The sequence below is a fragment of the Chondrus crispus genome, genomic scaffold (assembly GCF_000350225.1).
Source record: "Chondrus crispus Stackhouse genomic scaffold, scaffold_41, whole genome shotgun sequence".
Classification (NCBI taxonomy): Eukaryota; Rhodophyta; class Florideophyceae; order Gigartinales; family Gigartinaceae; genus Chondrus; species Chondrus crispus.
Window position 1 is genome coordinate 122,349 of NW_005179300.1, and position 25,266 is coordinate 147,614.

Consider the following 25,266-nt stretch of genomic DNA (forward strand, 5'->3'; position numbering starts at 1 on the left):
GGAGAGCCCGGAACCGTCCCACCAGAGTCGCAGACCTAATACCACCGACTCGTCGCATCACTCCGCCATCGCCGCACACCTGCCACAGTCCGCCATTCTTGCTCTTGCCCACGCCTTTTAATCATTTCTTTTGCACTCCACTAAACTCCCGTTCTCGTGGGCCAGTTTGCTATGGCTTTGACTCCTCCTTCCCTTCATGCCCTTCAGCTCATTTTTCTCCCCACATTACAGGCGAGTCCGTATTGGGCCGCACTGCAATACGCATCGACCTTCCACCCTTTCATGTGCATTCACCTGCCAAATTCCCCATCACACATGTCTGTCTCCGGTCCTAAAACCATCACCACACGACCGCAGGCTTCCCCCTTGAAATAAATATCAATTTCCCATTCACCGCAAATTCACTTGCCTCACCGAATCAAACCTTGACAATAGGTAATTACCTCACACGTATCGCACACAGCGACGCTCTGAACACGTAGAATCCCAGAAATTGCCCCTTCGCTTGCTGCCATTCATAGACGTTGTTGCATTATACGGTCATCCCATCCTTGGCTTTCAAGCCGATCACGTCATCTCTTAAGCGGAATTCAACCAATGCCATTTTCACAAACAAGCTCCACAGGTGTCTCTACGGTTCAAACATCGATACAAGGCGCCCGCAAATGAATTCTTATCTTCTTTCTTTTCAGGATTGCATCAGCACCATGGCACGCGCCCGACTGATCTCGGTCAAGATGTCAGGTGGAAGACGCATCATCTGCAATCAATCGCAATATTCTTACACGGTCACGCCTCACAAGCTCCCTTCCAATATTCGTAGACAGGCCAGTAGATGACTCAACACGCCGTAGTTTCCTTCACAGTTGCAATACGTTGAGAGACTGACTGAATTCCTTGAGCGCCCGCTCGTAGACGAACTGCTGTTTGAAACCTGCGGCAGTAGCTGCCTTGGCTTGTTCCGCCTGAGTCCTCGCCTCAAATGCCTTTGCATCCTCTTCCGGTCTTTGGTCCATAGTAATCTTGCTCAGATCAACAGGGACAGGGAGCGGGCTCGGAAACTGAGGCCGGAAAAACATTGGACGAAAGTCGGGCTTTTCCCGCTCCTCCGCCTCGCGCGCCGCCGCCGCTTCTTTCTTTCGCTTCTTGCGCTCGGCTTTCTCCTTCTTTCTCCGCAGCTTTTCCACCGCGTCATCTCCCTTAGATACTCGCAACAACTCCTCCGCTTCTTCTTCACGGCGAATTTGTTGCTTCCTCTTCTCTTCTTCGTGGTCTTGTCTGCGTAGTTCTGCTAATTTTGCTATGCGTGCACGCTCAAGTTGCGCTACGCGCTCCGCTTCCAAGCGATCTTCTTCTCCTTTTTTGGCATGGTTTTGACCGATGCTGCCTTGGTTTTCTTTTCGGTACTTTTCGACCCGTGCCTTAGTCTCCTCGACGTCGACGTTGTTCACTAAGTTAAAAATGATGTCCTCCACCATCTCCAAGTAGTCATCATATTCCCGGTCAGTGGAAAAGTCGTCGCGTCGCTTGTTGAACCAACGCAAATATCTCCGGCGAGTTTGCGCATCTTTACTCAAATGAGCACTGTCATCTTCGAAATCGAAGTTGTCCGTCATTGCGGCGTGCGCCTTCAGATCTCGACACTGTCCTCAACAAGAAGTCACTGGAACGGGAAAAGCGCCCTTACTCCCGAAAGAATTCTGGCAGATATGGCCTTGGATCACGCGAACGAAAAGTGCCGCAGCCCTTCTATCGACGCTGGTTTGTGCGTGACTCACAGCAACCTTGCGGACGTCTACAGACAATGAGTCGTATCAAATGATGAGGGCGCTGAGACGGATGTTATCATCCTGCTATCAATAGCACACCCATGAAAATGGCTCACCGAAACTGTTCTGTATAGAGCAGCCTGCTTCACTTTTTGTTTATAATTTGGGCAACTTTCGTGGATTTGACAATTGTACAGTATTTCCGAATACTGTACACCTGATCGAAGTATTCACCCTGGACCATTTGAAGCCCACTTTTCCGTAACCACTCATGAAATAATCTGAACGATGTTAATTTTGAATCAAGGCTAATTAGTGTGGAATTTCCGAATAACCTGGACCATTTTTTTATTTTTTTGGTGGCCAATTTAACCTGGATGCACGTTACCCCTGTGCTCCGGTTTGTGACGATTTAGGGCGTCACAAAAAGTGAGACGATTTGTGTGACGATTTGTGAGAGTTTTGATCTTTTCGCCGCCGTCGTCTCATTAGGTCTCCTAACCAAAGACCGCTTTTCTCCCTAAAGACAGAGCACCACCCAAAAGATCGATATTCTCCGTAAATCACTTCGCAAAAACATCGCCACCAAGTCATTCAGTGCGCATCGATAGACTTTGTAAACATGGTTGTGCACTGTAGTCAACCACACAACTGACAAATATTTACGAATTCACCTAACCACTACGTCATATACCATCAGGGTCGCGATCAGGAACGCCACCCGCCCTGAACTGAATGTTCATGCCCCTTCTTCGCTTCTCGCGATATTTTTCTTGTACGAGTTTCCTCCTCCTTGCCTGGTTCGCAGCTAGCCTAAACCACCGCGTCCTTATTTGCCCATAAACCTGCCCATCCTCTTGCAGTAACGGATTCCACTAATATGGAAATTGGTAAGTCCCAAGCACAATTTGAAAATTGGATCATACGATTTTTCGTTCCACTTCAACTTAGACCCCATCACGTTCCAAATTCCACACAGCCTGCCAAAAAAAATTTCGACAATAATTCTGTCACTTGAAATAAGACGATTTCGCTTGACATCCGTAGGAGGCATTACAGAATGCGGCGGCTTTTTAGTTGGATGAATTACACGGCAGAATTCTAAAGCTCCTTGGTATCCCTTGTCACATAATACAGCCCAGCTTTCCGGATATTTGCCCACATACGGCCCATCGTCATCCCACTCCTTCTCCTCCCCTTTCTTCTGCAGCTGCTTGTCGTGAAAATACTGCATCCCTCTGAAAAAGAGTCAGATCGGAGACTGACCCGGGCTCATGCTCGCTACAGCCAATGGCCATTCCATTCGGAAGCACGGAGACTTCCATTTTATAGCCATATTGTTTATGCTTTCCACTATAGTACTTCTTGCCCTCCTGCATGCTACCACTTGGACGGTAGCTTGGCTGGAAAGTCACATCGGTAGCATACCGAGCCACAGGGAAATGCCTAAACAAACGCCCAACATCCGACACAGCCGTCATTGTCCACTTGGTCACGTGATGCTCAACATATTGCTCGTAAACAGGTAGCCAAAGCAGGTCTACGAATTTCATAATCAGTTTTTCAAAAGACGGACCCTTCAATCCGAACATTTTCGCAAGAAAATCCCACTGTCCTCCGTGTTTTACGACACAAAATGTCATAAAAAGTACGTACTTGCCGCTATGGATTGACTTCCTACCCCGTCCCGAGGTATAGCTCTGAGATATGACACCCTGAAATCCAGACCATATTCCCAAAAACTGTGTAGGGTCGAAGTTCGTCATCTCGAGTATAGCGGCAGAACCTCCATGCTCGTAAAACCTACCGAAAATGGGCGCATCCGAGTCATCGTTTTCATCGGAGTCGAATAGATCGCTGTCATCATCTTACTGTCGAAGCTCGTTGCGGCGGTCCACGGCCGCATCTGCGAGCAATTGCAGTGCTGTGGCAGCTTGAGCTTGGCTGACATTTGTCAGGGTTGGAACGAGAGGTGTGTCAGGGGGTGTTGGAACGAAGGGTGTGGGGGGTTGAGGGAGGGAGCGAGAGTTCGGATCAAGGGGAGGGTCGAGGTTATCGTGGGATAGGAGGAAGTTGGAATGGGAGATTTGAGGGGAAGGACTGTCTGAGGACCTGGCCGCAGTCCCGATTTCAGTCTTATGCGCAATCATTGAGTGGTTTGGAAATAAGGCGGGGAGTTTTTTGTAATAGTTTACCCGCCTCGTTTCTGACTTTATCAGCACTGTACAGCCACGTATGTGGTCATGGTAGAATATTGTGACAAATTGTTGGCATTCTTGACTTTTACTGCTGTAACCTGCAATGAATTCGTTGTTTACAGAATCTGCGCTGTGTTCTGGCAATGTATTGGCTCTTTCAGCAGTACCCTTCTAACTGTGATAAAGGTCTATTCGTCTCACTCCATCTTCTCATTCGTCACACATGGTTTGTGAATATTTGTTGAATTGTAGCACTTTTTGAGAACGTTTTGTGATCATCACAAAAATCGTCTCAAACATCACACATTTTTGTGAATCATTTGTGATGGTTTTGTGAGACGCATCTCAAAACTCTCAAATGCGAACCTTAAAATCAAAACTCTCACACTGGCAGTGTGCATTTTGTGATGTCTTTGTGTGAATTGTGTGAGGACATCATAAAGATCACATATAAAAAGCTCTCCATCTCAAAAGGCAAACAAAACTGAACAACGTCAAAAAAAACCTCCCTTTCCAGCCCTCTACGGCTAGTTTCCTGAGGCACTTCCCTTTCTCTTCGTGTTCGCAACTGCCACAAGAAGCACCATATTTCAGAGAACATTGCGGGTAAGCTGATGGCTGAAAGGTTCCAACCCGGAGATAACGCCTCCAATCAGCTGGTATCCGCTGATGACAGCTACAATGCTTCTCCACTCGCCGAACCCCCACAGCGTAACAGATTTAATACCACACCTTTGAGAGAGGGGTTGGATTCTAGAGCTGAGTATCCTGAACGTCAACCCATTTCAGAGCAAGACTATGAGCCCACGCTTCCATTGACACAGACTGATCTCCGCATCAACCCACCACCAGCTACCCTTTCTTCCCTTCAGACGTCCCCAGACTTCTTTTACGAAGAAGAACTCTCCCCACCCCCTACCGGAATTACAGCTCCATCCCAGCTCAATAACGGGGTTCCTATTCATTTCGCGCCTTTCGCATTACAGAACAGCAGCCATTTGAAAGCTGAAGTTGAACCGTTGTTTGAACAGGCAGACTCTCTGGACGACAGTGACGAACCCTTTTCATAGGAGTTGCAAATGTCACATTCATCTTCTTCCTCTTGTGAGGTTCAGACTGTAGGAGAAGTGGACACTGAAGTCACGGAGACCGAGGTGCGATCTTTACACCCTGGTTCATACCTGACGTCCCAGATACAGCAGACGAACACAAGTGCTACCCTTAGCTAAGACCTCCACAGTAAGCTCTACTATGACTTCGACGACGAAAGATATTCTAGGGAGCACTGGGAGGACATCGAAACGACACAGACAAGAGATTTGTTTACAACCGTCTCTGCTGAGGAGTTGGAGGAACGCGCACGTGCGCAGCCGAATGTTGGCCTAGAAGGATAGAACTATGACAGTCTTTTCGCTGATGTTTCTGTCCAGACAGATAACGTGAATAGCAGTCTGGAGCGTCGTTTCCTCGAAGAGGCCAATAATGCACTTAACCGAGTTATAAGCGATATAACAAGTAATTCCGTACGACTGAGGACGAAGGCGATGCCAGGCAGTTACTTACTCCTCCAGCCTGCTTACGCACGTTTGTTACGGAGTGTTTGGTAGACAAGGTACGATACGTAGCGAACCGTGTGTTGCACTAGAGAAGAAAGTCAGGGACCACGAAGAAAGCGATACTGCGTATGCTTATCCTGCACATCCTCTGGGCTTAATATAACGACTTCCTTCGAACTGTGTTCGGCCCTTTGGAAAGTGGCCACTTCTTTCAAATGGGATTGTCGGCTGACAGAAATCATGACCTCTGGAGTGTGTGGTATATCGCCAAGTGTTCACTAGTGTACATATTGTACTCGAACACCCGATGGTGTATGACAAGGACCGCATTGGTTAATTCCCAATTCGAAAGGTAATTACCTTCTCACCCGGTAAATTGGGCAGGGCAATTCGCGTCCGTGTACGTACTGTACTCGAATCATACCATCTAATGTATGACACCAGCGTACCTCGCTGGCGCCCAAGTGCAGGACCGTTACGGCCCGATGTGTAGTCGTACCGTTACAGTCTGGCACTGTAAGAACGAGGACTACAGTAGTAGATATAATAAAGCAGGGAAGTGGAAGGACTCGAGGGGATGATCGATCAACGCAGTGGCATCATCTCGAGGGCAGACCCCTTTGTCCCTTGGTTTTGTGCCAACGTCTTTTGCCTCACTAGGATTTGCTTTTCCTTCAGTACATCGAGTACAACGAGACGTACCCGCTGCAGGGGTAACGCACGACGAGCGCTCAGCATAGCACCCGGATTCGTCCTCCGTGACGACGTCGCATCCGCAAGGCGTCGAGTTACCACGTCGAGGACGTCGATCTGCCTTTCGTGGCATCGTTGTGTCGAACCCACACCGCTCTACCAAAACCTCAACCACCAGCTACCAGATACCGTAAAACTCTAGCACGTACAAACATTAGCGAGAACCCTTTGACGTCAACTATAGCTAGATTGCTAAGTGTGCAAGTATACAATGCTGCTGTGGTGTACAGGCTTTCAATTGCGAGGGAACGGAACTTTCTACCAGGACCTAATGAATTAGGAGCTAATTCAAGTATCGGGTACGCCTCCCTGAGACACAAGGTCTCAAGCTGTGACACGTTTGGGTCGTTTCCTAAACGTCTAGCACAAGAATGGACAGAAGAAATGGGAGCGCAGGCTTTGGAGGAACGAAATGATTCTGTGGCACAAACGTCAGTGAATCTCATGCCTTACTTTAAACGGAAGGCCTTTGAGCAATACAACTATGGTACGCACAAGGCTCGTAGGTTGAACCGGAATTTACTGCACGAGAAGGTCAGTGGGACCCCAACCTGTTGCGTACTATGTAGTTGGGTCAAAAGAGGGACAAAAGACGGGCGACCTAAGACACTTTGAAAGAGCTCACGCCAGGTGCAGTGGTGTTCCACATGTAGGCAGGCTATCTGCTGCAGCTGCTGGACGGCCTGGCATTCTCGCTCTACACTGAAGCGACATGGGCCCTCTCCTGTCCATGAGAGGGAGTTTGACTCTGAGCGACGCATTTCTCGACTAACAAGACAGGCCCCACAAGCCCCAAAGTGAAGGTCGTAAAATGTCTGTAGAACAAGGCCATCAGCTATGATTTTTAGGTGGGTTTGTGATGGTTTGTTGATGTTGGAGATGATTGTGAGACGTCCCTCAGAATGTTGTGAGAGTCACAAAAAAAAGTTGTGTGTCAGACCCGTTCCTAACTCGCAGTCCATCACAAATTTTTCTGAATCACAAAACATTCAACAAAAGAGCACTTCGAAATGTTGACGTCACAAAAATAAGGTGAGATTCACAAAAACAAAGCGAGATTCACAAAACTTGTGAGAACTTTGAAACGTTTGTGTGCATTTTGTAAAGTTTATGCCCCGATCACAAAATAGGACCACCCCACACTTTTCGGGAGGACACTACTCGAAAAGTACGGGTCTCCTGGAGACGAAACGTATATCTTCTTAACGACAACACAATTCTACGTTCAGCGAACCTACTCTTGGGGCGTAGCGCTCAACAAGACCGAAGTAGGAGGAAAATAACCCGATTGGGACAAAAAATAGCCGTCACAAAAAAGGAGCACAGGGTTACAAGGTTTTCTAGGTTAAATACTGTGATCAGTGTACTGAACTGCATACTGACCTTCTGAGGACGGACTCGATAGAGGCCGTGACAATAAAGCAGGAACCGATGCTAGTCACCAAACAACAAGGGGAATGGAATGGCACATTGTACTCTTAAATTGGACTGACGGGAACAGCTAAGGGTAGAGTTCGGCATCATAGAAACACAAGGACGCTGAGACGCGGATAGAATGAAAAGCCGTAGCGATTTCATGCATGGCTAGACATTATTAGTACTTGTATTGTTGCGCTCCGTAGTGAGAATTCAAAATGTAGATCTATTGCACATCAAGCTGTTCGGAGTAAACGTGTACAAGGGTATGCATTGCGACGAATTCTGCTGTAGACTCCTTTCATTGTTCTGAATCATAGAGTGTTTAGATGCAAATTAGATGCGAAAATTTCCCTCTTGCTATTTTCTTTAGAAGTAGATCTATGAAGATTCCTTTTAGAGAGAAGGACCGCGATTGTAACCACAGTATAGATCACTTGGACCCTTTATGGCTTGTCTAACTAATAGAAAACTGCATTCCTTCTTCAGAAGGTTTCGAGGTAAATACCTACGCGGAGAAAGCACTGTTTTCTTCTTCAATTTACAAGCTCAAACTGCTTGGACAGAACTCAAGTTTTGAGGAAAATACCAAGACCGTGAAAACGTTTATGAGTCAGTAATCCTGATTCGTCGCAGAACGGATATGGCTGTGATGAATACTCGACATTGGAGATCATCGGGAAGTGAACGGAAGTGGCCATGGAAGTTAGAAGGTCTGTATTGGGGATGGGGAGACAAACCGCGCGTTTATACTTTTTTAATCGGTAGCGACCTGAATCGAATAAACTCCTCCTGCAGTATTACTCGTCCTCTACGCGTTGATAAGGAAATAAAAATGTCAGAGAGGGTGAGGACTCCGCTGCAGGTAAACACTCTGAAAAAAAAGGTCTATACCTTTGTAAATTTACCGTGGACATAACTGTCGGGCGTAACGGCTTCGTTGCAAGCAGTTAGACTGGTGTCCATCATATGGTTGTTATTATTATCCGAAATAGGCGGTGGAAGCGGGAGAATAAGGCTCAACCCCGGGAGGGTCTTAGCGACAGACTCAGTCAGTATTCAGCTGAGCATTGAGAAAAATTCCCGTTAAATACAGTGCATTACAGTGCAGTATTTGGAAAAGCGTCTCCGGCGGGGTGCCCATAGCGAAGAGACGTCACGGGATTACGAGCAATACCTGATGTCCAGTTTAAATGTGTGCCCGACAGAAATCCCCGAATTTTTACCCAAAATGGGGTGCACTCTTCATCCCCTTCTGCCTCGTGAGCTCGATTCCAATCCTGGTCGTTCAGGCACCCCAAGTTGCCGGTCCTCACCCCCCACCCCCGCCCTTTTGACCAAACATACCCCCCCCCCCCCCCCCCCATACACGCCCTCATTCTCACACTCTCTGGCCCCTATCGTCTCCGCCGCTTCTCGCCTGCTCCCATTTCACTCCATCGTCCGCACCGGCGTCCCGCTGCTCCCTCGCATCTTGCCAACGTCATGCCCTCCACCCCAGTGGAGATCCTCTCTCCCGACGGCGATTTGGCCGAGGCCGACGACTGGCTCCTTGACACCTCCGATATCGAATCCTTCTTCGTCGTTGCCGTCGCCGGGCCCCAAGCCTCCGGAAAGAGTACCATTGCGAATGCTCTCTTCGGTACCGACTTTCCAGTCGCTAAGCGAGGCGACGTCGGCGAGGCCACCACTCGTGGAATCCTCCTTTCACACGTCCCCGCCACAGAGTCGATTCAGAAGGACACCCTCGTTCTCGACGTCGAAGGCGCTGACGCGCGCGCAAGGGGGCGCGATGCAAAGGGCTTTGCCGCACGATGCGCTGCCTTCGTCACCGCTCTTGCCGATGTCGTCGTCGTTAATTTATGGTTTCATGACGCTTGCAGGCTTGATTCGGCCGCCTATTCTCTCATTAGATCCGTCTTATTTACGTGCGCTGACGGACTCGCTGGTGGGAGCCAGCCGAGAACTTCTCTCGTTGTTGCAGTTAGAGATGCGGAGGAGGACTCAAGTGAGGCGCTCGAACAGCTTTCATCCATGATTCAGAACGACGTATGTTTCTCCCGTCTTTTTCGCTTCTCATAGCTCTGCTATTTGCGGACATCTTACGCGAATAGTCACTGACTAATGTATGCCTTCTTCGTTTTGTCCTGATCCTGCGGTGGCGCTGACAAAAACTATCTGATGCGAACCCTTGTCAATGTTTCAATTTCTACCCTCTAGGTTAACGATATATGGGCAAATGTCGCTCTGGAAGCCGGTCTTGCTGTCGGAACCGGCGGCACTCCTCTTGCCGAGCTCGTCGATCTTCACATAGTCATGTTCCCACATATTCGACACCAAACGGACGACTTCGACAAATGTATATCTGGCTTGAAGCAGGGTTTGTACAACGGAGAGATAGCCAACGACGACCATTCCAAGCAAATACCAGCAGATGGGGTTTCTGTTTATGCCCATACGTTGTGGCAATCCGTCTCTGCAAGCCCTGACCCAGGGCTCGGCGGTGACGATATCGACCGGAAAGCGGACGAATTTTACGGGGGAGATGACTTTGCCATTGTCGCGGCATACCGATGCGATGAGATTTTTTCACTGAAGCTTGCGGATGCATCCGCCGATATTGGCGAGTTGTTGGACGAAGTCGAGTCTAGCTCTGTGATCTCGGACTTCGGAAAGAAATGTGACGATATCGTATCTCACACACTGCAAGAGTATGACGCGGACACGAGCGATTTTGCCGATGAGCCTGTTTACGAACGAAAGAGAACAGAGCTCGAGGCCATCATTGACACTGGGTTGATGAGCGTTTTCATGAAGAATGTCGCGATTATCGCTCGCGAAGCTTTGGCTGCATTCAAAGGATCAATCGAAGCTGACCTCCCAGCCGACTACGCTCTCTACAATGCGGACGCCATCTTCGTGAAGAGAGCAAACGAGGGCCTTCGACAGGGCAGTAATTGGACATTCCAAACTGAGCGAACTGATTTGCAAAACATGATGAATGAGATTGCAGCGCAGCAACGCAAACTTCAAGAAACGGAAGTCAATGCTTCTCAGCAACAAACAAAGGCGATGCAGTTCCTTCAGATGCAACATGCGCAGATGAATGCAGTTCGACAACAGGCGTTGGGAGGGAGTGTGGGGCAGTGGAACCTTGGCGCGGCATATAGACCACCGGATTCAAACGTGAACCTTTCATTAGCATATCAACAGGGAAAGACGAATTTACAGGTCTCGATGGTTCCTGACGAATCTGCGACCTTGCTAGGACCTGCTGGGTTTACCACTGGAGTGGGGCCGGGAAATTTGGGGATGAGTTTTAACGTCAATTTCTAGACAGGCGGACTGGCACCCTTCTCTAGGGCGTAAGAGCGTGGTGTATCGACTTGTTGGTGCGAAAGTAGTCTTTTAGTCTCAACGCAAACTGTATTGTAGGGTAAAGCAGAGCCGCGCTGGTCTCGGCAAGGTGCACCGATCCGGTGATTACAAGGTGAAAGCTGTCTGTGAATAATTAAGCGGAAGAGCTATACGTTTTGCAACGTTCTACTGTTATTGTCGTCAGTCTCTACTCCACATGAGGACCAGAAGCGGTGAGAGGCACCGGGGCTGGACCATATTCCCCGTAGCCGTTGTCAGCTCCGTCTGCGAACTGTTCGACATCATCGACATCATCGACATCATCCTCTACTTCTTCAATGTAGTTTCGTCGGCTCCTGCGCGAACCCTTCGATCGACGAGAAAAACTTATCAACGAAGGTCGACTTGCCGGCAGGCGATCAGGTGCTGCCTCCGCCCCGGCAGCTTCGCTCAGACGTACGTCGTCTTCAATTTGCTCAGTTGACTTGCGCTTCGAGATAAACGACCGCGACTTCAGTCCAAAAAGTCCCCGTCCAGAGCGAGTGGACCGGTTTGAGCTGGAGGAACGCCGAAGATCTCGGCTAAGCCGCTTTACGAAGCCGATTTGAGAATCGCCATCGGCAGAAATCCGAGCATCTTGTACATCCTGGAGCAGCAACAGTGCGTAAGCCGCAGTTTCGGTAAGTGAGCTATCACTTGGGTGAGATTCTAATGCTCTCACAATCGCTGTTCGGCCGCCAAGCCTGACAATTCGCTCCTGATTTTCGTCGTTCTCTATCGAAGCCGCTCGCAGAAATTCACACGCACTTGCCAAAAATCTGCTGTTGCCGGAGAAGGTTGTCATCGCGCTAACCACCTTGCGGATACCTTGTACAACATTTGGGGAGGACTGTAGTTCTTCGTCTCCCTTACACAAGTCTGCAAGTGTGAGGCAGCACCATAAGGTAACATTAACATTTTCAGGGTGAAGCTCCATCACGCCCAAAATGCTCCGTACACCGTTGTGTCGTTTAACTTCGTCACAATTTCCAAAGTGTTCGTTGCAAGAGTAGCGTAATGCTGCACAACAATGCTCCAAGACATATGTGTCGCTCTTCCATTTCTGCATGACATCCAGTATCACTTCCACTCCGCCGACTGCATGGAATCTATTCTTGTTGTCTTCCGAGTCTAACACAAGCGTGCAAATTGTGGCCAATACAGGTTGCAAAGCTCCCAATTCTCTATACTCGGCTGTTCTTTCAACCAACCTCTTCAACTCCTCAACAATGCCATCCTTTCCAATTTCGTTCTTGAAGGCTACTGATCTCATACACAACCGGTTGATGGTTGCACAAATGCTAATAATTACATTGGCTGTGTCTGGCAGCGATTTCTTGTGATAAGAAAGGGCGGTGTGGAAAACTTCTGACAAAGAAGATTCGTTTGATCTGTCAGTTAGCAACTTGGACTTGAATCGGTACGAATCTTCCGAAGCTTCGTTCGAGATGGCTCGCATCGCCCGCACGATCTGTACCACTGCCGTCTGCTTGTGCAGATAGCGCTGCAAGGCAACGACAAGAAGGCTGGATATTCCCGATTTCAAAATCATCGAAATAATCCGTGGATCGGCCTCACAGAAAGATGATATCGCTGCACTGCCGTTCTCCTGCACCATCACGCTGTCGGGATGGCGTTTCATGGCCCTCACAACGAGCTCTGGAGCTTTCAACTTGGCAAAACTCTGAGACATGGCTGTGTTTCTCGGAACTACCATGGCGGCCATGGTCGCTGCCGCTGCTGCTGCAACTTTAGAGTTTTGAGCTGAGTAGAGTCCAAGCGAACGCACGACCTGCTCCGGGGTGCCTGACTTCAGCGCCTCCTTTTGAGTCTTCCCATTGCTGGCGCAGACACTGCTAAGCGCCAACAGATCCTTTTCGATGACGCCAGGAAGTCCTTGATGAGTCGTGAGTAAAGCCGTCAGGGACGAGATCCCGTTGTGAGAAGCCAAAATTTCCTGATTGCGCGCGTGCGATCGGCAAAGTTTTTCCAAAACACCGCAGGAGCGCTCCAGCAGCAGTGAGTCGTTGCCCCCTTGCTCTATGATATCTGCAGCAAACGGAATTCCGCCTGCCGCGACAATTTCTTCCCTCATACTGCTGTAACATCCCAAGGCGTCCATGAAGTCGAGGCACTTCCGTATGAACAGCGGCTGGTCCGAATGAGCTTGCATGGTGATCAGAACTTCGCGGAGAGGTTTTGAGTCCTGGAGACCCTTTTCGGCTGCTGAGCCAGAACTTCTGGTAATTGATGTCATTGCAGAGACTACCAATGTGCATACGGCGACGTCATCTCGCCGTACTGCCATTGCTCTGATAAGGTGGTGATACCCGTAAGCTTGTACACATTGGACCCCGGCAGTAGGACATCCATCTGTCAAGTGACGCAAAGCTGAACAACAACTCTTCGTCGCTGTGGTCAAAAGCTCTGAAGTATTCCCCTCTGCAAGTCCCCATAGTTGCAAGACGTTCAGAAGCTCCTTCTCCGTTCCAGTCTTGGTAAAGGACTGCTTGTAGCTAAGATTTTCTTTTCCCGAGCAGAAGGCACTCACAGCCCGCGAGGCAATATCGTGAATACTGCTTGCCGCCTGAGTACTTCGATGGCGCAAAGCGTTGTTGATTAGTGATATCGCCCCGTATTCGCAGGCAAGAAGCTTGCACGGTGTAGATATAGATCCAATCTCAGCTAATGCCGCACATCCAGCCAATTGCACCCTGCGCATTGACTCAAAATTGTGCAGAGCTTGCACAACCGCTTGCACGGCGCCAGAAGAACGCACGTCAATGTCAGGGTTGCCCTTGGGCACCACAGCATCCGCAGTTCCTTGTACCGTTCTGTAGCAGTCTCCGTAGGAGTTCAGTACCAGTACTTCCTTCCGAGATGATTGAGTGTTGCGTAGAATGCGAACAATGCAATGTAAGCCTTGTTCCTGCAGCGCTCCATCTTCGAACTGGGACAACATTGCGACAATCACTTTCGAAAACCCATGATACTGGTCTAAAATACCGTACGCTTCTGAGTCATCTGCAGGTATGTTCTGAATAGCTTCAAGAATCCGGAAGAGTGGCACCTGCGAATCAGACCTCAGCGGGTTCTTCGGATATAGGTCAAGCACTTCTTCTATCGGTTGCTGAGTGATGGGCTCATCTATGAAACCACTGCCTTTTTTCATTAGAGCAGAACGAGATTCCTGAGGTAAACCCTGAATCTCACTCGAAAATCTGGATTCTGGCACCTGCCTCAAGCCCGCCCCAACAGCTCGTTGAGTCACATAGGGTGTTGCTACGTTTTCTTGTGAATTGCTCGCTTCTCTCGCAAATGTGGATGCTCTTGTTATCTTGCACCCCACAGTGGCTGAAGAGGCATATGTAGGATTGGAGCTGATGCCGTCAGATGTCATTTTGCGCATGTCAGCCTGTTCAAATTCATCAAGATGAGACAGAGTTTGCTGATTCGCAGGAGCCCCGTCTGCTCCATTTAGGGAATAAGATTTCCCTCTTGCCAAAGCCCCCGTCTCTGCTGCTGCGGCTGCTGCTGTTTCCTCGAACATCCTAGTGCGCGTCTCAACCGAAGGAGGGGAGAGATACCCGCTGTAGTTGCCGGCATCAGTAGATGAAGCCATATCATTCAGGCCCGTTTGCTGGGCCTCCTGCACGGGACTCGAATCGCCGGTTTCATCTGCGGTGCCCCGCACATTTGGAATCAAGCCCGCAACTGTAGTCCTGGCTCCGTCACTTGATGAACGCAAGCGGGAGTCCGCTGCTGCCTGATCAGACTTACCGATACCGAAGGCAGCAGCGGTGCCAGCTGACGCAACCCCGATGGCACCGACAACGCGTTTCGCGACGCTGGAAGACCCGTGCTTCTCACTTTCTTCACTTTGTTCCGGTGGGGTCAGAAACTGGTCGTCACTGGCATCGGCGTCGTCAATCAATTTCTCTACGGTTTGTCCCTTTGACACGGCAGCAACCTCAGTAGTAGTATTGACGATTTCCCCTCGCGTAGCGCTAGAAGAACTACCCCCCAACAAAGTCGGACTGTGCACATCTTCTGCAATCTTCTCGGTGGCCTCCTGGCGGACGGCATGTAGTTCGGACGTCGAGACTTGGAAGCTCTCGGCGTTCGCTGGATTTGGGCTCATGCCTGATGTACGGATTTGGGCAACGCTCAAATCTGGAACGACGACGCCGGGATCCTCCACCTTCTTTCCCATGGCCTGCTGCAACGGTTCCACCGCGCTGTGCTGAAGCTTCTCTGCACGTTCCACGACGGAAGGCATCACGCCTTGCGCTCCAGCGTTGACCACGTCTGCAGTGCTAGAGGAGACAGCAACGGCAGCGGCTACGGCGCCCGCTCCTGCTGCAGTAGCACCGAAAGCCTTTGCTCCGATGAGTCGCTCCGGCTCCGGCTTGGGCCACTTCGGCTGAACAAACGCTGTGGGTGTAACCCGTGCCGGCGCTGGGGCGGAAGCAGCGGTGATTTCCCCAACTGGTAGTTGAGCAGCAGTAGAAGCAGAAGCAGTTGTGAAGTGCTGGGAATCTGCTGTTGGTGTAGGAAACACGGCAGCGCCGGTTTCCGTACCTGCCGTGCTAACGGTAAGGCGGGACGCCGTTGTGGACACAAGGGCGGGGTTTGATGCAATATCGAGAGCTGGAGAAGCTTTTTCCAACGTGGCAGCAGCAGCGGTCTCTCGAGCAGATGCTAGAGCGGGGACGGCGGAGAGCGTCGCGGCAGTAACTGGAAGCGGACCCGGAGCGGAGTCCACAATAGCACCTGAGGTCGTTCTTGGGGCAGCTACTTTGGTAATTGTAGACGCGGACTGACTCACTTCAATGAGCGCAGTATCCGACCCGGTAGTAATTTGCTCGGAAACTTGTTGGACGGAGTCAGATGTTCGCCTGGCAGGGTCCTCGGCGACGTCCTTGAGACGGTCTCGAATGTCAGATTCCTCTAGGACTGTGGCGTAGGTGTCGCCGCTTACTGCTTCCTTTTGCAGCACGTCCTTGTAGACAGGCGGTCTGGTGGGGCTGTCGTCCTTGGTGGGGCTGTCGTCCTTGGTGGGGCGGTACTTGGGATGCTTCGACCGGCCCCTGCCGAACAATGCCTGCTCTTTTGAGGAATTACTGACAAGGCGCAGCTTTTGTTCTTTTGCGCGGCGGTCCCAATATGAGGCCTCCTCCAAATTTTTCGTCACACCTTTACCGTGCCGGTAAATCCAGGCCAGATTCTGCATTGCTGTGACATCGTTATGGGCGTCTGCAACTTGTTTCACAATTTCCACGCCCTTGGCGGCGTCCTTTCGCACCCCAAAGCCTCGAATATAGCACAGGCCCAGGGCGCTCTTGCCGTTGTTGTCGCCCATCTGGGCAGCGCGTTTCCAGCAGCGCGCAGCATCTATGGCGTTGACTTCGAAGTAGCGACCGCGGGCAAGTAGCTGCCCCAGTTCTGCCCAAGCTCTGGCATCGCCTCGTTCAGCGGCGGCGCGAAACCAAACGAAGGCGGCCTTCTCGTCGGAGGCGAGAAGATGCGAGGCGTAGCAGACCATGGCCGCGAGATGGCCGTTCATGGAGGCAGTAAGGTAGAGATCGGCGGCATCGGCACGACGGCCTTGACGCTCGTAGTCCTTGGCCAGGCAGTAGAGATCGTGGGGGGTGTCAGTGGGGGTGTTGAGAGGGACAGGGTTGTCGTGAGATGTAAGTTGAGTGGAGGCGGCGAGGGAAGTGGCCGAGTTAGTGGCCATGCTCGCATCGTGGATGCGCGAGAGCGCGGCGGGCTGGGCGCTGCTCACCTCCATGGTGGGAGACGGGGAGAGCGGAGAGGAGCGAGGAGCGGGGGGGTTGCACCGGTGCGGCGAAGCAAAGCAAACGACGGTTCGGTCGGAAGTGTAGCGATTTAGAAGGTAGATGTGGGAGTGAGTGCGGGCGTGTTAGTGGATGCGAGCCAAGGGAGCGAAGCTGGACGCAGGGGTGGTGGATGAGCAACACAAGGAAGGCAAGCGGATGAGGTGCGAGTAGCTCTAAGAGATGCCCGGTGTCGGGATGTGGATAGGCCTTTGGGATTTTTCAGGGGTGGGGCGGGCTGCTGCTGAGTGAGGGGGCGCACGAATACAGTATGATGTGTGGCGGTGACCTGGATCAACATATATGACTTGTCAATGAAGCACTGGTGCTGACTCGCGGCGCTTACACTCTTCCTTTGGAGACAGTTGGGCGTGACATTAGATTCAGGTCACTTTTGCACACCTCCAATCCCATACCTCACAGCCCCTATTGCCCATTACAATAAGGAACTGTAAGCAAACCAAACAATACTCCAACTTACCTTCCGGATTGGATGTGGCACTGTAATTATCAAATCAGAGCATCCCCTCTTGAGAGTCTCGCTGCTAGATGCACAGCTTTACAGTCCAGGTATGCCGAACACGCAAGCATCACTCACTGTTTGCTGTAAGGACATCGGCAAAGATTCAGTTCCGCTTTGCGTCTCGACAGACTCCGCGACACTGCCCTCACCAACCTCCAATACACACATTCACCTCAACCAGTGCTTTATTGGAACGGTAGTGTGCATACCATAGCACTTGAGGAGCGATAGGAACGCAAGGCGGCGTCCAGTGTACGGATATTTCCGAGCGTTTGCGCGCGAGGCAGAGAAAGCTGCATTGAAACTGGGCTTTTGACTACATTGAGCAGTTTGTATTAGTGACCGCAATTGCGCAAATGGTGTCGGAAGCTGCCATCACCCTCACTTCAAGACCTCTCCGTCCGTCCCGTTCAACGTCTGTAGCTCTGCTCCGCTTCAGCTCTACACGCGCCCGCTGTCCCTTCCCACGCCCATTGGCCCCACTCCACCGCTTCCACCTTAAAGACTGCACTTTCCATCCATCCCTAAGCGACTGAGACGTTCTTTTTAAGACTACACACGTACCCCGACAGCCCGTCCCAGTCCTACGACACACAGCGCCTTCCCATTGCGCCACACCTCACCCCATAGGCAGGTACCGCCGCTTCGAGCGAATCTGCATTCCGGCAAAGACTTGGGAAGACGCTGCGCAGTTTGCAACAGCAGAACGTCCCGATGTCCATGCCCCACTCAGCGATTCAAAAGGGCGGTGCACGGCACGTCCACATCGTGCCGCCAAACCAGGGCCAGCCAACGCGAAGCCCGCTACCGTTGCCAGCCCCCGTGAAAACGCCGAAAAAATATCTCTCCTTCCACACAAATCGAATCTTGCTTGCGCACAACATTACCACAAAATACTCATCCCGTCTCCCACTCTACGCTCGCCAAGTGTGCCAACCGTCCCCCCATCTCGCGTAGCCTACCTCGCTCATTGGCTGTATTCTGCCACCCAGTCACGGCCACAGGCGTCCAATTCCACTATCGTCTCGAGGGGACCCGCTGGTGCACCTTTTTTTCCTCGCTGTGTAAATGCCCCCCTTCCCTCCATCCTTCCCTCTCCACCCTCTGTTCCCTCACCCCAACCCGTCCTTCCTACCGTTCGCTCTTGCCCAACCCCTCCCCACTCCCCCCCTTGTCTCCACTAGCACCACCATGTCCCCCGAGGTTTCCGTCTTGCCTTCGCATACGCCTGCTCGTTTACAGCGAATCCTTCAAGCCAACGCGCTTCTCCTCGCCTTGCATGCGTTCGCGCTCATGGCCGTCGCACCTTCACTCGCAAGCCTTCTTAACCTTCCATCCCCAACAATCGTTCGCATCATCGGTTTCGTCCTTGCTCTAGCAGCTGCCTTACTCTTCAGTCTAGCATTGAGGCAACCGTTTTCCACCCGCACTGCCGCACTCGTCGCCGTTGCGGATGCACTAGCCGCTATTGTTGTCGCGCTCTTTGCCGCAAGAAATAGCCTCTTGCACACTTTGGAAGGGATAAGCACCGCCGTTGTTGGTGTCGCCTACGCATGCTTCGCCATCACATTGGCCATTGTCGTGACAAAGTCTCATCGTGGCTATCAACAACCAGAGGTGATCGCCGTGTAATCGTTCCATGGAAACACAAGTTGCGCTCTAGAAGAATGAAACCGCCAACTCGCCGCACAATGGAAGCACAAGTGGATTTCATCTGTCTCGGCGACAGTCATGAACATAGGCTCTAGTCAGTACCCAACGGACGCCGCCAGCATCGCGCAAGAGTGGAAAGTCAAGGCGTGGAGTAGCTGCGAAGCTCCACATGCAAGCAGAATTTTGCACAAGACTGGGAAAAATGTCCTTTATGAAGTAATGGAGACCTCTCCCCAACTGGATGTGGATGTGAAGGTCATGCTTCTCGTCCTCCGCTAATCTACACTATTCTGCATCGGAGTCGGAATCACTCTCGTCACTACTGTCAGAATCGTCATCTGACTCATCAGAACTGCTCTCATCACCTCCGAAAAAGGATCGTGGCTTATCGACTACCGCTTGTTGTGGGCGTCTGGTTTGCTCGGCTGTAGCCTGCTTGAGGCTCTCCTGCAGAGACTCTATTTCCTCATCAACAGTCTCTACAGCGGTGAACTCGCGACCGAGGGTTGAATGCCTTATTGTCTTGAAGCCGGGTACATATTGCTCAAGAAACGCTTCGACATTCCTCCAGGATTGGTTATCTAGTTTGTCAAACTCAAAAACAAACTGCTCGTCTTCAGGATCCATGTAACCACCCCCGGCAGCCTTAACCATATCAAGCAGTGCCTCCATCTTTCCGATTGGAACACGATTTTCTATGGCACTAACACACCTTTGCTTTTGAGTGTGAGAAACGTCAACCCCGTACAACAATGCCGCCCGTGTGAGGTATCCGGAGCCTTTCGGAACGGGAGTTCTTGCCAATACGGCAGTTCGACAATCGCGAAGATAACTAAGCCTTTCTCTCATCTCTTCCACGGTACCGGGCGGCACATCAGAAGGCTCCGACTCGTCAGAGCGCGACACTGAAGCAGACCATGAATCCTTTTTCATCGGTGTCTTCGCCGTGGCAGATGCTAAATTAGTGACAGTAGGAGAGTCAGAAAGACCAGGCTCCTCATCCTTCTCATCAACGGATACAACTCGGGCTTTACGAGCCCTACCGCCGGTGCTACGTTTCCTGGTTAAAGTTTGTGCTGCTTCCTTGATGGAAGGCTTCGGAGGCAATTGCTCATCCATTGTCTTTTCAAAATCCTCGAGAAGGTCTCGGGCAGCGTTGAAGAGCATATCTCCAGCTCGGTTGTAAACCATGCAGTTTCTAAATACCAGGCGTACATCATCCATGAACATGGCGGCCTCAAACTGGTACGCAAGCACACCATCATGACAAGGAGAGATGTAGACTGAAGTTTCTAAATTTCTTTTGACCGTTCGTAGGTCCATGGGATGTGAAATAACATCAAAATATCTAGGAATTGCTTCCTTCGGCCACAGCTCAAGAACTGGAGCAGAGAATGGGCCAGTGCGGGCGTTCCGCAGTAGCGAGGTGATAAGCTTCTTACAAAACTGGAAACGCTTGCATTTAGACATGCACGTAGGTGTAGGGCGGCGAAGTTCGGAAGTGGGTGGCGATGCGACAGCGTTGGGTGTACGAGGTCTCCGAACTCGACTAGATGTCCGGGTGGGAGCGGAAGGAGCCGACTTGCCAGCCGGTGACTTGTTCGCGCGTGCCGCTGCCTTCCCCCGAGCCTTTTGAGGTGGTAATGAAGGCTGAGCGTCGACGTCAATGACAATAGGAGTAGACGGCTTTCTGCCCCGAGTGGACTTGTTGCGCGCGGGCAGACGAGATTTTCGGCCCCTTGTGGGCCGGGATTTCGCAGGTATCGACTTCTGTTCCACGATAACAACATCAGAATCTTGACCATCGTGGGGAGGCAAAGGTTGCCTGGCGAGCGCAGCCTTCTTGGCGTCAATATCGCGTAGTCGCAGTAGTAGCTGTTTTCGGCGCTCATCCTGGGCGGAAATGTTGAGGCGGGCAACAAATTCCGGGGCAGGTCCCGAATTTGAAGTGCACGCCTCAACAAACTCGACCGACGGCGATGCAGAGGGTGAATGAGGATCGGAGATGGTGGAACGAGAGCGCTTGCAGGGTGGAGGGGAAGTAGCTGACGGGCCGGAGTCGGGAAGGGGGCGCTTGTGCATTGCATCGAGGTCTTCCGATAGAGGAGAAGCTGCGCTTCCGACGTCAGTCAAATCGTCGTCATGCATCGTAGATTGTCCGTTTCGCAGGTGAATTTCGTCGCTAGCTCCTGAGCACGGGCTCGCAGGGACTCCTTCCCACAGACGAGCCATGAGCGGATAGAGGGACGGCCGAGACAAGACAAAATCCCAAAATTGGCGCGATCCCGACGTCGCAGCGAGATTGGGTAGTTAGTCAATGGGAGCGACGAAATGTCACAGCTCAGCGTCGCCAATGTAGTTTATGGGATAATAAGCAGTGAAGGGTGCGAGGTGTGGCAAGATATAATGCGCAACGAAAGTGGAGTAAATACTCGGAAGAATGAAACAAATATAAACTCTGGGGAGCACGGCCAGTGAAGAGAGGAATTGCGTTTTGAAAATCTATAGACGTGGAGAGGGAGAGAAAGGGGGAGAAAATTGATGGTTGTGGATGGGCAGAGAGTCCACAGGCGAAGGCGTTGTTGGGTATGTGATGATGCGCGAACTGAGAGATGGGATGTGGTCGGCGTAACGGGGGGGGTTGAGAGGAAGGCTTCGGGGGTGAGGCGGGCGGGATCACTCCAGTTCGCACTCGTACGACAGCAATTGCGAGCACTACAGGGCACTTGGGCGGTGCGTTTATATACTCTTTTCCGAAACGAACTGTAATGCGAGGACAAAAAGGTGGCCGACAGAAGCGCTGCCGGGGCCAAAAACGGGGATCTGAGGGGGAGGCACGCAAGTGACGACAAGCATAGCGTGACAGGAGCTCGCAATTCCATCGCACTCGCGGTGCACCGAACGTGGAGTGTGCTTCGCGAGCCCCGAAAGGGGTCCTGCTGTCACACATGCAGGCCGCCGCGCCGGTCCGGGGAGACGCCCACGTTTGCGTGGACAGACACCACCCTAGCCACCGACTGCGGCTGGCTGAGTGCCAAGGTGCACCACTAGTTTTTCATTTTGTTTTCGAAAAGTGTGTGCTCTTCGTATAATGACGCACAATGCTGGCCCGCCTACAACAGGTTTGGAGTAGGGCCCCTGCTGACTTGGCAGCCACGTTTTCGCGGGAGTCGAAATGATTGGCGGACACGAGGGCCAGACTGCAGAATTTGCGGTGACGTGACCGAAAATGCTGCAGAATCCCCAAAGGCGATCTCGATTCATATACGCCGCTGGTGCAAGAATTGCGAACACCTAAACGAAAATGACGCCCCGGAAGGGGCACCAGCGCTTACTCAAACCCACCCTCCAGCAAAATGGACCGAACATCCTCCTCAAACGCTGCCCGCTCCCCTTCGCAAGGCAGATACGATATAAGATCCTCCTCGGCCCCTGCGCTTGTTGGCGAAAGGCCTCATCGCCAATCACAAGGCTCTCAGGCATAGCGCAACGGTTGCATTTCCCCCGCCACCCCGAAACCATTTCCCAGAGGGACCATCTCATAGCCTTCAGCACTCCCTTTTCACAGCGTCACTCAGTCACGTGGCCTCACCGTACAGAAATCGCGTGTGTTTCGAGTACACCGGACCGCGCTGGGCGACCCTTCCCACCTCCGTCTCCCCATAAAACCGAATTCAAGATGCAGAAATTGGTCTTTCGCTACCCCAGCGGCCCGAGGGGGCTGGTCAGCAAGTCTCGCATTCAGAATACGGTGGTCCCCAAAGGCAACAGTGCTGAACAAAACAGCAAGGTTATGATAGTCATCAGAGGTTTTGCGAGCGTCTCCTTCCGCACCCCGCGACCCATGCCGCCATCACTGCTCCAGATTGTCTCTCCCGCGTGGGATGGTTGGTGGGCGCCGCATCGAATTTACCTAATTTATTTCGCTCAGTACAGTATTTTGCCCAAATAAAGCCAAATCTTCCTTCGGCCGTGACAGGTCTGACGCCGCAGGACCGGTGAGCTCCGCTGTCTTGCCACGGTTCCCTATTTCATTGGTCAGATCGTTCGTCCTACAAAGTTGATTGCAGTTCCAACCATCGCGCCCTACCATAGCCTTTACATCGGTCCAGTCGACAGGTGCCCCGGACGACGAAACTTTTGTGGTGTAGACGCACAAGGCGAACCGGCCCCGAACGTCACGAGCCCCCAGTCTCTTCCAAGTGGAGCCTTTCTCCGCCTCCACGAACACACGAAGGCGTTCCCCATCGGTCCACAGCCGAACAGACACCAGCCGCGTAGGCGGTTACCGTGCGACTTAGTTATCCGTACTGTACGCTATTTCTCTATTTCGTAACTCAGCGGTCCGGACCGCCTTGAGTTTTCCCTTGTTGCCAGCTCAGCAGTCTTTGAAAGCCGTCACACAGCGAAGGACGCCATCACAGACTTCACCGCCGTTATCGTCGTCGTCGACGTTCCCCTGTGAAAAGCCGGACGGGAGAAAATTTTTGTCAGGTCGCAGTGTAAACTAATGACTACGTCGATTTTAAGAAATTACAGTGTGAGCACGACGGTTTAAATTTTCAAAAGTGATGTGGAAGAGCACGGCAGCAGCACGTCACCGACGTTGTCGCAGTGTGCCTTGCTGGCGACCTGAGAGCCCCGCTGTGCGTTTCGAACGCGTGGGCGGGCCCAGGGCTCTAAAAAGTTTACTGTCGTTGGCGAAGACAAGAACATGGTTTTAATTGGCTTGTGCTGCTCAAGCGCGGAGGCCCGCTGCGGACTGTGGTGTGATAAATTTAGCCTACGGTACCAAGGGTAAAACTTTAATGTATCAATGAAAAACGAGCTGTGGGCTCGTCCCTTCACGATCCCACCGTGGGCGCCTGTGCGTGCCCGCCCTACAGTATGCTCTCTATGGGACAGACTGTCTGACGTAGTCTGAAACATCAAGCGTTTTCGACAGCCTTTTATTTTATTACAGTAGCACTCACTCGACAATTGTTCTTGTTTTTACGGTAAATATTAAAATACAGTAGGCCGACGACGCTGTCAAGTGAGGGCCGTTCCTAACGACGAGCACGGTGTGCTAGCACGCTAGCACCCTGAAACTTGGCATGAATGTATTGGTTGAAAAAATTATTGGAAATGCTTTTACTCCCGTTCAACCAATCCAAATGTCAGGGTGCTTGCGTGCTAGTGTCTAGGTGACAAATGGCCTCATATGAGGTCACTTTTCAACTTAATTTTTCTCGACTTGTGCCAGCAGAACAAAATGGAAAAAGATACTCTCGCCACCGCAGTTGCCTTCTGCGCTGTGGAAGGGTGGAGCTTGGTGAGATCTGCACGTCCTTTCCAGGCTTTTTGAGAATACCTAAAGAAGAAGCTTTTTTAAAGAACATCAAAACGTTTTTTGTTGATATCTTCGAAACCAAAACGCCTGTTTAAAATATCATCCGATAGTTGAAACTATGTTAGATTCTTAGTATTTCTGTGTATTCATAACTGCTATCCCGATGTTTTGCAGGAAGCTATTACCGAGGGAATATTGGTTAAAGAAATGGTGTCTAAACTGATTTTATAAAATTTCGATTTAATGTATACATTTTTGCAAAAAAAAACCCGGCCTCATATGAGGCCAAGCCTGACCTCATATGAGGCAAATTGCCGGTCGTCTAGACACTAGCACACCGTGCTCGTCGTTAGGAACGGCCCTGAGTTCTTCTGACTTCGTGCCGACGTGTTTACAGCCAACACAACTGTCAAGACGTAAATTACGACCCTCAGGGTCGTTCCAAGTCAAAAATTATATGTACGGTTGTCGGACGTGTAATACTAAGACAACTATGATACGCATCCAAAAGGCAGACGGGTCACAGAACACCTGCGTGTGGACAAATGCAAATGCGGTGATCTGCGATATCACTAACACCCCGGATGTCCAATACACCGATCAGAGGAGTGTTTTTAGAAGTTTTCGATATCTGTCTTGTGATCGGTACACTGATCACCGCGGCACAATTGAGGGGTATATTCAACCCCAAATAGCCCTTTGATGTACTTAAATGAGCAAATGGATTCATGCGCCTCTAAGCTGCACACAACACTTTCAAATAATAGTGAGTTTACGCATGCAGAATTCTGAAATGATTTTTTTCAGAATTCTGCCTTTCGTATGACAGA

At 51.1% G+C, this 25,266-nt stretch overlaps 6 protein-coding genes; 3 read left to right on the forward strand and 3 right to left on the reverse strand.

Moving 5' to 3' along the window:
* Positions 1-104: 104 nt before the first annotated feature.
* Positions 105-1,616, reverse strand: CHC_T00006438001 (hypothetical protein). XM_005718481.1 is given in 2 exon segments: positions 105-860; positions 861-1,616. The coding sequence occupies 1 exon segment, from the start codon at positions 1,614-1,616 to the stop codon at positions 861-863; it is 756 nt and encodes a 251-aa protein (XP_005718538.1). The 3' UTR covers positions 105-860.
* Positions 1,617-9,120: 7,504 nt separating this feature from the next.
* CHC_T00006439001 (hypothetical protein) lies at positions 9,121-11,228 on the forward strand. XM_005718482.1 is given in 4 exon segments: positions 9,121-9,177; positions 9,178-9,741; positions 9,913-11,028; positions 11,029-11,228. The coding sequence occupies 2 exon segments, from the start codon at positions 9,178-9,180 to the stop codon at positions 11,026-11,028; spliced, it is 1,680 nt and encodes a 559-aa protein (XP_005718539.1). The 5' UTR covers positions 9,121-9,177; the 3' UTR covers positions 11,029-11,228.
* Positions 11,229-11,257: 29 nt separating this feature from the next.
* On the reverse strand, positions 11,258-15,367 carry CHC_T00006440001 (hypothetical protein). Its single transcript, XM_005718483.1, has one exon. It carries the CDS (start codon positions 15,365-15,367, stop codon positions 11,258-11,260), a length of 4,110 nt encoding a protein of 1,369 aa, XP_005718540.1.
* A 3,275-nt stretch (positions 15,368-18,642) lies between these two features.
* CHC_T00006441001 (hypothetical protein) lies at positions 18,643-19,083 on the forward strand. Its single transcript, XM_005718484.1, has one exon. The coding sequence runs from the start codon at positions 18,643-18,645 to the stop codon at positions 19,081-19,083; it is 441 nt and encodes a 146-aa protein (XP_005718541.1).
* A 99-nt stretch (positions 19,084-19,182) lies between these two features.
* Positions 19,183-19,383, forward strand: CHC_T00006442001 (hypothetical protein). The gene has a single exon (XM_005718485.1). The coding sequence runs from the start codon at positions 19,183-19,185 to the stop codon at positions 19,381-19,383; it is 201 nt and encodes a 66-aa protein (XP_005718542.1).
* Positions 19,384-19,389: 6 nt separating this feature from the next.
* CHC_T00006443001 (hypothetical protein) lies at positions 19,390-21,336 on the reverse strand. The gene has a single exon (XM_005718486.1). The coding sequence runs from the start codon at positions 21,334-21,336 to the stop codon at positions 19,390-19,392; it is 1,947 nt and encodes a 648-aa protein (XP_005718543.1).
* Between the last annotated feature and the right edge of the window lie 3,930 nt (positions 21,337-25,266).